Genomic DNA, 14,529 nt, shown 5'->3' on the forward strand with positions numbered 1-14,529 from the left:
ACATAATCATGTTACATCACATGTTTATACATTTGAAAGAACACATTGACATGATGCACACTGCACATCCATATTGTTCTGCAGTGAACATTAAGCCTAAGCAAGGAGCAACTAGAGGAAAAACAACCTTATTTTAAACTGTATGGAGTAGAATTTTAACTTTTTTAATTTTTTAATAGATTTAAAACAAACCTATAGAATTCGCTGGAGCAAAAAAAGTGTGACATCAAGCACTATATGTATTGTTTTGAACAGTTTTTTTTATTTGTAAATTTGTATTTGTTTTATTTCAAAACATGTAAATATATAACGTTCACGCGAAGCAGGGCCTTCTTTGTCTGCTCTCGTAACTCCGTTTCTGATTGGCTTGCGCGAAGACGGACGGGGGCGCGCACGAGAGACCTTCGAGGGATATAAACTTGTAGACCGGCTCGCGTTTTCATTTGAGGTCAAGTCTACACAGGGCGTCCGTGACAGAGCATCGCCAGAAACATCCGAAAGACCGACGCTTCAGAAGCAGAGAGAGAGAATCATACACTTAACGCTGTTCAACCAGACAGAGAAACACGCAGATTAAGACAAGCGCAACGGTCAATCCATCATGAACAGGCAGATGAACGGTTTCCATAACTCCCTGATTGATGAAGACTGCTTTTTGTTCACGTCTGAGTCTGTTGGTGAAGGACACCCTGGTATGTATCTTATTCATATTATGTTATAAATACGATTTTAGCGTCACAAGATCGCGCAGAAGGTAAACGATCGGAAACAAAACCCAATCGGCTAGCACGTGCTAGTAGCGGCTGATAAATATTTCACACTTCTATACACACTTAACATTAGCAATTATATCACTTTATTATGCTCAAATTATGTCAAGGGCGGGTATTTGTTGAATGTACGCGGACTTTAGTAAAGTGGGATGTGTTTGTCTGCTCGGCCACGCGCGCGGAGTCACCGGATTTGAGGCCCAAAGCTAATCTCGCGAATGTAGGCCATGAATGCTTTAATGGTTTGGTCGTCGTTTTATTTTCGTGTTTATATAGCGTAATTAATAAATAGTATTTATATTCACTATATACTGACTCCTAATAATTCGGACTATTTTAAATTTTTATTTGAAGGTGGCCGTCGGCGGCCTCGCGGAACATGTGTTCATACACTGTTGCCTAGTCCGTGGTTTTTTCCGTGGGGAATTAAGCTACTTTAACACTGTTTCCGTGGGTTGTTTTCATGTCTGTGGGTTGAAGCGACCAAAATAACGTGATGTTTAGCCACTGGAATGAGGGGGAACCCCTCAGAACGCGATTTCGATAGCTTTGAGAAGCGACAGGACGGGTTTTGTTGTGGTAAACCTGGCAACCCTAGTTCATGTGCACTGCGGACTCGCAGCGTGTTGTTGTTCTGCCGGTTTGCCCGGTTGCGTATTTCACACGTCAAGACGAGCCTCTAAGGTATTCCAGCCCAAGAGTTATAAATGATCGTTCCCGTTATGTCTTCCCTTCATAACCCTCATTCACTGGCCTATTAAAAATTATCAATGCCTGCGCGTGTCTGTTCAAGTGCGTCGCCGCGTGTTCGTAAAATCGTAAATGTTTATTGTCCGAGTAACGTTATTTCGTTCTCTCTACAAGCCGCCGTTTTTTTTTCTTTTTCTTTTTTTTTTTTGTCGCCCATGTGCTTTGACACCCCTGCACGTGGTGTTGCTAAAGTTTCATTCTCGCTCAAGTGGCCGCAACTATTGCATCAGCGCATGTTTTAGGCCCGAAATATACAATATACAATACTTGAAAGCAAACGCCTATAAGCATAGTTTTCCAAAGGTTTAGGGGCGTACACCGTACGCTTGATTTAAGTGCATTCTGCTTATTTATTACTGGTGGTGTATATACATGCGTGCCTCACGCACGCCTTTGACCACTGCTATGCGTCGCGCCGCGCGCCATTATTACTGCGTTCAATGCAGTGGGTCAAATGAGTTTGCAGCATCTGTAAAACCTGGTGCGAACACTATCCACGTGACATACTAGATCTGCTCAGATTCACAAGTGTGCACGGATGTATTATAATTCAGTAATTATACGACCTTATAAGCGGAGTTGTCAGATTAGGGAAATTAAGAAAACTGAAGAACTGTGACAGGCAGGTTAGTGCTTTAGAGACCGAAAACAACATTGGGGTTAAGTTGTAGTTGATGAAAACCAGTACTCAATAGCTTGTCAATAGTTTCATCACGGGTCAAAGAGCACATTGGTCATTGCAGACATGGCGTGATGTGGTTGGTATTTGCAGGAATATGTTTGCTTCACACACTTACATACTTCACCTATGAACCAGAAGTTAGTTATGTATTGATTCAGTTTTTACTCTTAAGTATGTAATTTCAGATGCCAAGCATATTGTTTTCTTTCCTGAGCCTATGGTGCATATCATTCTATTTTATTACAATATATTGCATACACACTTTAATATTTAAGTAATGTGTGCGCGTATGGAAACAGACTTATTTTCAGTGCTTCATGGGAGTGGGTGGGTGCTAAAGTGCTCTTTTGGCACTGGTTATGATTCTCTGATTAGTGGAGGATTCCTTGCAGAATCATGGGTAATGCAGTTTTTCACAAGGAATTCAACTGTTAAACTCTTTGTTGATATTACATGGGCTGATTGTTTAAAAAATGACATCATTGACCTATTGTAAGCTACAAGGTTGTTAGTCTATGAATTGATGTTAGAATAAATTTTCATGTGGAAAAAGAAAATATGATTTACTAACAGAACTAAATGTCGGGCTACATTATGAGATGGAAAAATAAATAAATAAAAATGAAAGCACTATTATTGCAAAAATAAAGGGACTTTTGATTGGGACTCAGGGGTGCACTTTTTCAGTGAGATCACATGCTTGTAATGAGTTGGCCAAGTATTTGTGTACACAAACAAACATTACAGTCCGTTGTTTCAAGTGTTTTTTTTTTTTCATACAAGTATAGTTAATCAAGTACACGCACGCACACATACAAATGTCATGTAATAAAAAAAATCACACAAAATAATACTTTTCACTGTTCAAACCCATGCTCCTGTTTCCCTTGCCACCATAAACCAAGCCGCTTCCCTTATGTGATTTTTGTGATCTTTTAAAGTTGTGTTGTGTAAAACAGGGTGATGCGACATTGCTAAAATGAGCAATTCCTCCATTTCTGTACCGAGAGGTTTCTTTGCGATGTGTTGATCTTCTATTTGTCTCACGGATTCACGTGACACGAATTTGCAGCATACTTGAACTTCGCTACACAGTGAAATATCTTCGCATGGGCTTGTGTTTCCGGTCTGACGCATTCGCATGTGTATGGATGGAAGTCAATGAAACGAAAAGTCAAGTGTAACCATGGCTTTAGCAGCCCTGCTGCAGCTTAGTTTGGCTTACCTCTAGCCTAAATATAGATGGTTACTCCAGGGGCTGCAGTGGACTGGCAGCATGGGCCTCAGTTAGGGAGGACAAACTGCAGTGAGCTAATTTACTTCACCTGTTTTATTGAGGCAACTAAGGCACTAGCAACGTCCTTGTGTCATTGGGAAACACTCTCTTGGCTCACACAAGGGTTGTAACCAATCATGTAATGGCACGGTTGTTACTAAAGTGCTACTGAGTTTTGCCAAATGCCAGTTACATTTGCTGGAGCTATAAAGAAGGGTTTTCGTTATTATCCAAAGCCATCAAAGACTGTTTTGTTATTTGAAATAAAGTTAAAATATACAAAATCCTAAGCTCATTTTAACCAGTTGCCAAAGAAACATTCCTTACATTTTAGTTTAGCCTCAATGTACTAAAATGATGATAAAATAAAATGCCAAAAACAAAGTGAAAAATATAAATGTTAGAATAAAGGCTAATTATAAAATAAAAAGAATGAAAAAAAAAAAATAGAATCTTAGTGATATTAAGCTAGTATAAAGTGGCTGGAAATTCCTGTGGCTTGTAATGATTCTTTTTGGTGTATACAAACACATGGGCAATGATGTTATAAAAACAAAAATGCATGTATGTATTGTATTAAATGTTCACATTCCATATAGTATTTGTTACAAATATAACTTGTATGAATGTATTGTAAAGATGTAATGACTGATTGTATAAAAATGTGTAAAAAAAAGAAATAAAAATAAAGTAATTATTACAACATGGGTTTGAATAGCACATAAAATCTGTCACAGGGAAATTGCAAGCCTGGTATTTAAATGTATAAGGTATACACATTCAAAATCCAGTTCTAGCCATCCCTGGAGGCAGTGTTAGCAGTTGTTACTTGGAGAGTCTTGATTAACCAGAATTCTCTGCTCTGATTGACTGATTAAATTATTAAACTTCTCTTTTCTCTTTTCCAGATAAGATTTGTGACCAGATCAGTGACGCTGTGTTGGACGCCCACCTCAAACAGGATCCTGATGCCAAAGTAGCATGTGGTGAGTGTCAAATTATGCTTTCCTGCACACTTTTCTCCGTGCTTGCAACTTGAATCTTTTTACTGTTTGCGCTCTAACCGCGATCAATCTGTCCTGGCAGAGACTGTTGCCAAGACTGGAATGATCTTACTGGCCGGTGAGATCACCTCTCATGCTGCCGTGGACTATCAGAAGGTGGTCAGGGACACCATCAAGCACATTGGATACGATGACTCCTCCAAAGGTATAACGGCACTGAATATGAGGGGAAAGAGTGCTGCTATGCTATTCTTATTGCCATGATACTTTAGAAACTTATGACACTGCACAAAGTGTACTGGTTTGAGATTTTTAATTAACTGCTAGTTGGATTTAGGGTAGAATTAATCAGTCTTTTATTGTACTTGTAGGGTTTGATTATAAGACCTGCAATGTGCTTGTGGCTCTTGAGCAGCAGTCACCTGATATTGCTCAAGGGGTTCACCTTGATCGAAATGAGGAGGATGTTGGAGCTGGAGACCAGGTAAGAGTTCGGTAACGACTTTGTTTGTTTGTTCATATGCCAAGATGTGAATTGGTCTGATTGACTGAGTACTTTGCTTCTTAGGGTTTGATGTTTGGTTATGCCACTGATGAGACCGAGGAGTGTATGCCTCTCACTATTGTCCTGGCCCACAAGCTGAATGCTAAAATGGCTGAACTACGCCGTGACGGCACCCTGCCTTGGCTGCGACCTGATTCAAAGACCCAGGTGAGATGAGACCAAAACATGTTGGATCAGTCGATTCAATGCAATTCAATTCAATAATTTAAAAATAAGTTAATGCTTTCATTCAGCAAGCATGCATTAAAATTGATAAAAAGCCAGAGTGAAGAAAAATGTTACAAAATAGTTTAATTTCAAACAGGCTGTGAACTTTCTAAAAATGAATAATTTCCACTAAAAGATTGATAAATGAGAAGTTTGAACAGGAAATTTAACCTATTAGAATGATTTCAGGAAGGTTCATGTGACACTGAAGGCTAGAATAATGCTGAAAATTCCACTTTGATCACAGAAATTGCGTATTAAAATATTTTTATAGAAAAAATGGTTATTTTAAATTGCAATATTCTAATATTGCTAGTTAAACTGTTTTTATGATCAAATAAATGCAGCCTTGGTGAGGATCAGTCATCTTTCAAAAACATTTAAATCTCAATTATTCCAAACCTTTGATGGTAGTTTATTACTACTGTAGGACTGAGATTGTGTGCCTGCATCTTGTAGAGATTGTAACCGTTCATCTCAACTTCTGTTACTTCTTTCTCTAGGTGACTGTGCAGTACAGACAGGACCGCGGGGCCATGCTTCCTGTGCGTGTGCACACCATAGTAGTGTCTGTTCAGCATGATGAAGTAGTGTGTCTGGATGAGATGCGTGATGCTCTGAAGGAGAAGGTGGTGAAGGCTGTGGTGCCCAGCGTCTACCTGGATGATGACACCATCTATCACCTGCAGCCCAGCGGACGCTTTGTCATTGGAGGCCCACAGGTTTAAACTATTACACTTTCAGTGCAGTGTTTCTTGGAGGTCCTATGGACATGGAAAAGTGGGGAATGTATAGATCAGGGATCCTTAAATCTGGCCCACAAGATCCACTTTCCTGCAGAGTTTGGCTCTAACCCTAATTAAACACACCTGAGCATGCTAATGGTGTCTTCAGGATCATTTGAAAATCACAGGTAGTTGAGTTTGATCATGGTTGGAGCTGAGCTAAACTCCACAGCCTATTGGTCCTCCAGGACAAGATTTGAGGAACCCTGGTATAGATTCTTAGTCCTTCTAAATTAAATTTTTTTTTTTCATATGAATATCTGATTTGTGATTATAGTGAAAGTAATAGGTGCGGGAAGTCTAGATTATAGGCTTGTGTTGAGTTTTATTTTTCTGTTGTGGTTATTAAAACGGTAAGATTGTTAATTCCTCATGCTGTTTTTACAGGGAGATGCTGGTTTGACTGGCCGTAAGATCATTGTGGACACTTATGGAGGCTGGGGTGCTCACGGCGGCGGTGCTTTCTCTGGGAAGGATTACACTAAAGTTGACCGTTCGGCTGCCTATGCGGCCCGCTGGGTGGCCAAGTCTCTGGTGAAGGCTGATCTGTGCAAGCGTGTCCTGGTCCAGGTGAATATTTGACAGTCTTTTGCCATGTATTAGTGTAATAGGGAAGGAATAAGTAAAGTCTAACCCATTTACCGGTTTCCCCAGTTGTCTTATGCTATTGGAGTGGCCCACCCCTTGTCAATCTCCATCTTCCACTATGGAACCTCCCAGAGGAGCGAGAAGGAGCTGCTGGAGATCGTGAAGAAGAACTTTGACCTCCGCCCCGGTGTCATCGTCAGGTAAAGAGTGCTCCTCAGTGGTGGCCCGACCGCCACCTCTCAGTTTGACGGTTGCCAAGTCCTCTTTGATATTTGCTCCAGTGTTTCCTGAGTTTGATCTTTAGTACCATTAACATTAGAGAGGCTCATTGAGTTTGACTGAACGTCATCCTTTGTGCGTGGCAGTTTTCTTACTCTGTCTCCTGTACAATTCCAGAGAGCTGGACCTGAAGAAGCCCATCTACCAGCGCACCGCCGCCTATGGCCACTTTGGCCGTGAGGCCTTCCCCTGGGAAGTTCCCAAAAAGCTTAAATACTAAATCTGTAACCCCCCCTCCTTTCTTTGGGCAGTAGGTGTATGTTACAGAGAAACCTACTCAGCCCGTCGGAGGGGGGAGGTGTACCAAAACCCCTCACTCCTAACCTCACACCCGTTCCCAAAGGTAATTCCCCTCCAATGGCGTTCTCCCGCGTACATCTCTACCTTCAATCCTGTGCTTTGCTGTACTGTTTTTGAAATATCTGTGGATGGTGACTGTGGGTTTTTTATTTTATGCTCCCTCTTCTCCACCCATCTCTCTTTGGCCCTTCCTTCCTTCCTTACCTGCTTGCTTGAAAGATCAAGTGACGGCACAAATGGGGGTCAAAGGTCGTCCTGTGATGCTATGCATCGCTGGCTGAAGCACTAACCCCTCAACTTTTTGTTTTACCAACTAAGAACTAATGCTTACCATTTTCCAGGTCTACCACTTTATGCGTACCATCGCGAATGGGATCAAAACCTCTCGTGAAATGTCGAAAACCTGTCTTTAGTTGGATTCAACAAGAATGTGTTTAATTGACAGTGCAGGGATCGGATTGAGAAATTTTAAGAGACTTTTTACACATGCGTACTTTCGCCATGGTTTCATCCCGGTCACTGCAGGCCATGTTGATTTTATTTCTGACGTGTTACAGAGAAGTCAGAAGCTGCTACCAACTGTTGAGGTTCTGCAGGACCGGCGAGGCCACCGTTCCCCTTCGGTCTCGATGATGGTGATTTCTGATTAAACCTCCTGGTAGCTGTTATGTGATGTTCTACTAGACCACGGGCGGAGGCAAAGCACTCCCTCTCTGTGTGCGGTGACAGCGGGCGTAGCTACAGAGAAGCCCTGCTCCCTCACCCGTGCAGAGGGGCCTCCTCCGCCTCTTGAATCGCTCCATACTTGAAAACTCAACCTAACATTTGCTCGGTGATCCTCTTGAGCCTCGGCATTCTTACAGAAAAGCCTGGGATCTCAAGGTGTGACTGCTGTGTAGTAATTTTATTTTATTTTTCACATGAAAGTAATAGTTTTTAAATTAATATTTGTTTTCATTTGCTTGAACATCGTAGTCGTGGTGTATGTCCTGTGTGGCGGCTCTGTGGTCTTCCCTTGGTGTCCTACAGAAAGCTTTGGGCTCTTGCCACAGGCTGGCGCTGGTAACTGTGACCATTTGTTACTTTTTTTTTTTTTTTTATATATATATAATTTGTTTTTGTTTTTTACGAGAGTGAAGACTGGTAGACGAGACTGTCCATACGCACTCGTGCACATGTTTTACGTTCAGGACTCCCGGCGCTCCCGCAGACAGAAGCGAGTCTGGTCGGTGTTGTACAGAGAAACCGACTTTGTTTACATGCTCTCTCTGTTGGGTGTGTTTGGATTGCAGTCTTTTTATACAATGCTCATCTTCTGTTTTTCGTACAAATATATTGTTTTTATTCCAGAGATTGGTGCATCAGAGTGGTTACTGAAAGAGTAGAAGTGCCTTTTTCTATAGTTTCTCTTCCTTTGTCACTCCTCTCCCTCTTCTTGACTTCCCCATTCACCTGCTCTCTTTCCCCCTGAGTTTCCTCTCGTGATACATGTGAATCCACAGCGAACTCCTGAATTCCCTTCCTTTCAATGCTCCGTGATGGTTCTGTCAGTGAAACGAATAAAAATTCTGACCCTTAAGACTCTCGTTTTATGATATTTCACATTCCTGCCAGGTTCTTTCCCACCTTTAAACATTTACAGCGCATTCTATGATTGAGGTGCCAAATAGGGCCTTCATTGTATGGTATGCATTGTTTTAAAGCTGATACAATAACTTCACACTTGTAGCTCATACAGCCTAATATTTAGTTTTGTTTAACCGTTTTGTTTGGAACATGAATGATTTTCTGTACAACTATACTACCTTTTTAATGCTTGGGGTTTGTAGTTTATTTGAGATTTATTTTATATTTAGATAAAAAAAAAAATACAGTAATATATTTTTCAAATATTTATTAACCTGGTGAAGGTGAATTTTCAGCATCATTCAGTCTTCAGTGTCAGGATACTTTTGAAGTCATTTTAATGTTTTGATTCTCAAATGGCTGTTAAACTTTTTTTATTTTTTTATTTTATTTATATAAACTTTCACTTTTGATCAATTGAACGCCTTCTAGCTAACAATCAAATCTCTGAAGGTCCAATGCACTTCAGAGTTTAGCTCCAACCCTGATCAAAGTCACCTGCCTGTGATTTGCAAATTATCCCAAAGACATTGATTAGCATTGATTAGCATGCTCAGATGTGTTTGATTGGGGTTAGAGCTAAACTCAGCAGGAGAGTCCAGATTTGAGGATCCCTGCTCTAAAGTTACGTGGCTTCAAAATAGCATGTTATTGGATACTTTAAAGCAGGGATCCTCAAATCTGGCCCACGAGATCCACTTTCCTTTAGAGTTTAGCTCTAACCCTAATCAAACACACCTGAGCATGCTAATGGTGTCTTCGGGATCATTAGAAAATCGCACGTAAGTGAGTTTGATCAGGGTTGGCCCTCCAGGACAAGATTTGAGGAACCCTGCTTAAAAGACTGAACTTTATTCCATTTTTTTTTCTGCAAGATATGTTGCCATATGGTGATACTTTGATTGAACTGAGTGCCATATTGTGTGATCCCTATATGAGTGGATTGAGCAGCATGACCTCATTCTATACTGGAGATAAATAATAAAACTCTAAAAAAACAACCTTTCAAAAAAATTATAACTTTAGCCAGACATAAGGTAAGTTCGAAAAGTTTCTGTTCCAATGAAAAACCACAAAGCCAAATTTCATTCTGCCCCATTGATTAAATATCAAGAAATCACTCAAATGAGCAAACGCGCTGCTCTTAAGAGATCTGATGGGGAGAAATGTAAACTTCCTGTGACCATTTCTTTGGACAGGAAATCCACAAGTCATTTTCAAAGGTCTGCATTAGTGATCCCATCATCAGTCTCACTGTGGACAGAAAGGTTTGGGTGAGGTATCCATGATATGACTGATCTTTTATTAAGGATAAAATACCATAGGTTGGAAGACAATAAAGGGTGGGCCTTTATACACCCTACACTATTCACAATTGAAAGCAGTTTATTAATGAAAGCGTTTAGTGAATGTGTAACAGTTATGAAATAATAGAAGTGGTCAACATGCTGAGAATGTCTAAAAATGTATTATTGTGTCTTTTCAGTAAGGGTTAAGAAATATTAAATTAAATATAGTCAACCATTTTTTTGTAGCAACATTTAACTATAGGACTTAACAGTGTCAAGTGTCATGAACTAAACTAATATTCCATACAATAATTTACCATAGTAAAAGTTTTAGTTAAAACACTATATTGATGTAGTTATTTTGATGAGATTGGTGTCTCTTGCATCATCTAGGGAGTATAGTGAACATCCTCTTAATAACAACAAAAATGTTTGTTTAAAAATGTGCATGATACCGATCAAATGTTTAGTGCAAAGTAATTCTTCATTAGATAATATTGTGAATGAACTTTGAATCAGCCTCTCTGAAAGCTTGTGCAAGACACTGAGAAGAATGATATGAGAAATATGAGATCAATGATGTTACTTGAGCAACCGTAATCCTTTTCGTTAAAATAACAGCTGCCCCAGAAAACATGATTTTATATGTGTCTGTTCTATTTTATCTTGTTTGCTGAAGATATTATCCAAGCTTATGACTTTGAGACCCTCATTTTTGACTTGAAAAAAGCAAATCTAACCATGACAATCCAGGATAGAAGGAAAAGTACTGTGGCTTTGATCCAGAAGCTCCATCAGCCTTTCATGAACTACACTGTTAATGCAGTGATTCTGAACTGTTGTTAAAACTCCCTCAAATGGTGGAATCATCCCTCATCTTTGATTATATTATTGGAAAAAAACACAACAGTCTAAAATCTTGTTTAAAAAAATGTAAAAATAAGACAATACACACTGGGTTGTTACCTTTATGTTAATGTTGACCCCTAAAGTTAACTTAAATTTTGTTGCACCCAACATTCATGAATTATGATTATGAAAAATGCTCTCTGTGTTGGCAAGGTTTGTAAAACTGGGTGTAATGACAGTTAATGGACAGTAAGATATCTAACGGTTCAGAATCTAGCTCAGTCAAAAAGGCAAACCACATTAAACGGATTTATCCCCACACAGAAGGAAAATGCAGTGTGTGTGAAAATTGACTGAGGGCATGGTAGGAATACCAGTATATAAGAATTAAAAAACTAAAATTAAAATGTGTGCACTAACATCTCTTGTTTGTTTATCTTGTGTGTAAAGTTTTATTTAGTATAGGCTAATTTCCTAAGAGCCTAATTAGGTTAAAGTGATAAATGTGCATAATAATATCTGTGTTTAGCAGTTGCATTAGTGTTAAAGTGATGTAAAGCAAATTAAACAAGTCCAGACCATTAGTTAATGATTTCATCTTTTCATTCAAGTTTAAGATGATAAAAATATTTTTATTACCCTTAATAGCTTATTACTTGACAAAATATTAAGATGAAACATTTTTCTTTTCTTTCTTTTGGCTGTGTTGTCTTTGTTTGAATTTCACATCACTTTGTATCTTGGCATTGTTGCAAAATGTCGTAACAGAATGAGGCTTAAACAACTGAATGTATGAATGAAAATGTACAATTTAAGATGAGTGTAGATGCCTTTTCTCAGTAAGGCCAGGATTCAATTAGGCTATAATGACCTCTAAAATAAAAGAAATATTGACTAATAATAAGGGGAAACCTGTGGAAAAAAAGATCAATTGAAACAAAACAAAAAAATATAGAACACAATGGGAAAAATAGCAAAGAGATTAATTAAACAAATTAAATAAATAAACGATTATTCAATGGGTTAGGATGACACTGTATGAGCTGATACAGTGTCCAGCTGTACACAATAAACCACTGTCAAATTTTTCATTCTTTATTACAGAAAATGGGTAAGCACAGTACAAATATATATTTATTAATAAACAGGTAGGCCTACCCAAATGTGCTCCCAAAACGCAGCACTGAGGAGTCTTGCTCCTCTAGGAGGTTGCAAAGATGTTCTTCGAGTGACATGACTTGTCTTAAAGATGCAATGCTCAATATGGCTGTTACATCTAAGGAAGCCCCGCCATCTAAGTAAAGGATACTAAAATAATCGCATTATAGGTTGCTATATTTCGTACACACTACTCCAGTGTTTTATACAATGAAATGTCATTATTGACAGCAAATATTAATATTTCATTAATATGTCATTAAACAATAAACATTCATAGCTTTTGCATGCAACAGTGGACTCCTTTGTTAAACTACAAATACCATCAAATGAGTTCAACAACTCTCCAGCAGATGTCATTCACTCAAAACTGTTCTGTTTAGCATTCAGACCCTGTAAGTATTATTGCAGTATTTATTCTTCTTTAGTTTCTTTAAATCAATTTTAAAAAATGTAAACAACATTAACCACTCGATTTCTCAGCTTCTTCTCTTTACTGCTGCACATACTATATGCAGATTTCTATAACTCTTAATTACAATTTACTGGTATGAAATATCATATTTATTATCTAAGTCTTAAATCGATATTATGAATTTCAGTGTTTATATTTGTGTGTATTCATATAGACTGCATTTTTATTGTGGGTGTTACACATGCATGTGTGTCTGTATGCAAAACAAACAAACAAACAAATAAGAAACTCCTGAAATAAAGGGGTAATATTGTGCGATTTCTAGTTTTCCTTTCTCTTTGGAGTGTTACAAGCTGTTCGTGAATAAACCACATAAACACATTACACCAAATAATGTTCTTTTTTAGCAACATCATATGACCTCTTTAAAACTATGCAACCCAGAGTCACAAAAAGACTTAATATATTTATGCAATATAGTTGAATTTTCAAACATGAAGAGTTGGATTCTTTCGATCATGATTTATTATGATTTATTCCGGGGGGTTTTTTTTTAGTCTATATAAATTATTTTTACAAGTTCACCTCATACATTAATTGCCAATAGCTGTAATTTATTAAAAGCAGTTTTCTGAAAAAAAAAAAAAAACCCTTGCACTTGAAAATAGGATATTCTGTTAGAATTTTACAGTCATATAAACAGAAATATGTGAAAATTACCTATTGTAGCCTAAGCGTTTTGTTAAAATATCCTTAGATATAATTATACAGCATACAAAAAGTAATCAACAAACATTAAACAGAACATAAATTGTTTTTTTTATATATATAATTAAAGTGCTTATATTTAAATTACCAAAATGACAGTCTTCATTGCTATAATAGAAGATGCAACACAATACAATCTTCATATTTACAACTATATATATATATATATATATATATATATAAACTGAGGATTTAGATTTACAGAGATACATATTTGGGATTAAGTCCAAATAATGCCGCTAGGAGGCATGGTTCAACAACTAAGAGACCTCAGTTAACATTAGTGAGTGACAAACACAAACAGGAGGTATAGGACAACGGAACTTTTACCATTTCTCGTCTGTGGTTAAGATCTGATATAATATTGTATATATATAATATTGTTTAAGTAGTGACACTAAGTCTGCATTTTAAATCCTTTATTTGAATTTGGCAACATAATATTGCACTCTACAATATTTCTTTAATCAGCCAATCACTTAGTGGATATTAAGCAAGCATGCTGATAAGGTAAAATGTTTTGTGAATATGGGCCCGTATTAAGGCGGTATACCTTTTTAAAAGCTTATTTTCATCAAATGTCTCTCAGATGTTTACATTCCAAGGCAGATTGCCGGTGTTATAACAAATAATGCTACCTATCAGATTATGTTACCAACATTATATTTATCCTACTGTAAGGCTAATAATACATGAGCAACTTTTTGAGCAATGTTGCAGTCAACGGGCAGCCAGGTGAGACACAGGGCCCACGACCAAACAAAACGATCCAGATAGAAATTTGTTACCCATTCTTAATTAGAAAATTCCCAAGCAACATTACTCAAAAAAAAGTTGCCCCATGTATCATCAGCCTAAGGCTAGGTGTACATGTTAATAAAGCCTCACACCTTATTAATATCATGCTGGAAGCAAAATCTGATAGCACTTTTTGCTGTCAGATTATGCTAATCTGTTTAAATGAGAGATAGCAAAATGACAGGGTTGCACAAATCATCAGAGCAACGACATCCATTTTAGGAATAGTTTGAGGTTCGGTCTTTTCTCAGATTAAGGGGGTAGTTTTAGTACGAATATGCTTAGTAAATACTCCTAGAGCAAAAATTTGGACTGACACACCCATTATTTTTATGATTTCTCCTAAATCGTGAGTTATGAGCAACTTTTAGACTTTTTTACTAACACAAAATAAACCAGCAGACATCCAGAAAGAACACA

At 37.9% G+C, this 14,529-nt stretch overlaps 1 protein-coding gene across 1 annotated transcript; it reads left to right on the top strand.

The window, feature by feature from the left end:
- The first annotated feature begins 377 nt into the window (after positions 1-377).
- LOC113054136 (S-adenosylmethionine synthase-like) lies at positions 378-8,785 on the top strand. The gene is made up of 9 exons (XM_026219483.1): positions 378-692; positions 4,387-4,464; positions 4,565-4,687; positions 4,854-4,966; positions 5,051-5,194; positions 5,758-5,976; positions 6,427-6,609; positions 6,694-6,827; positions 7,024-8,785. The coding sequence occupies exons 1-9, from the start codon at positions 602-604 to the stop codon at positions 7,124-7,126; spliced, it is 1,188 nt and encodes a 395-aa protein (XP_026075268.1). The 5' UTR covers positions 378-601; the 3' UTR covers positions 7,127-8,785.
- Positions 8,786-14,529: the final 5,744 nt, after the last annotated feature.

Source organism: Carassius auratus, chromosome 35, assembly GCF_003368295.1.
Source record: "Carassius auratus strain Wakin chromosome 35, ASM336829v1, whole genome shotgun sequence".
NCBI classification, from domain to species: domain Eukaryota; kingdom Metazoa; phylum Chordata; class Actinopteri; order Cypriniformes; family Cyprinidae; genus Carassius; species Carassius auratus.

Excerpts from the sequence above, each read along its gene's own strand:
- LOC113054136 (XM_026219483.1), top strand. The coding sequence starts at position 602 with ATGAACAGGCAGATGAACGGTTTCCATAACTCCCTGATTGATGAAGAC. Across the intron at positions 693-4,386 it reads TGTTGGTGAAGGACACCCTG|ATAAGATTTGTGACCAGATC; the intron begins GTATGTATCTTA and ends TCTCTTTTCCAG. Across the intron at positions 5,195-5,757 it reads GACCTGATTCAAAGACCCAG|GTGACTGTGCAGTACAGACA; the intron begins GTGAGATGAGAC and ends TTCTTTCTCTAG.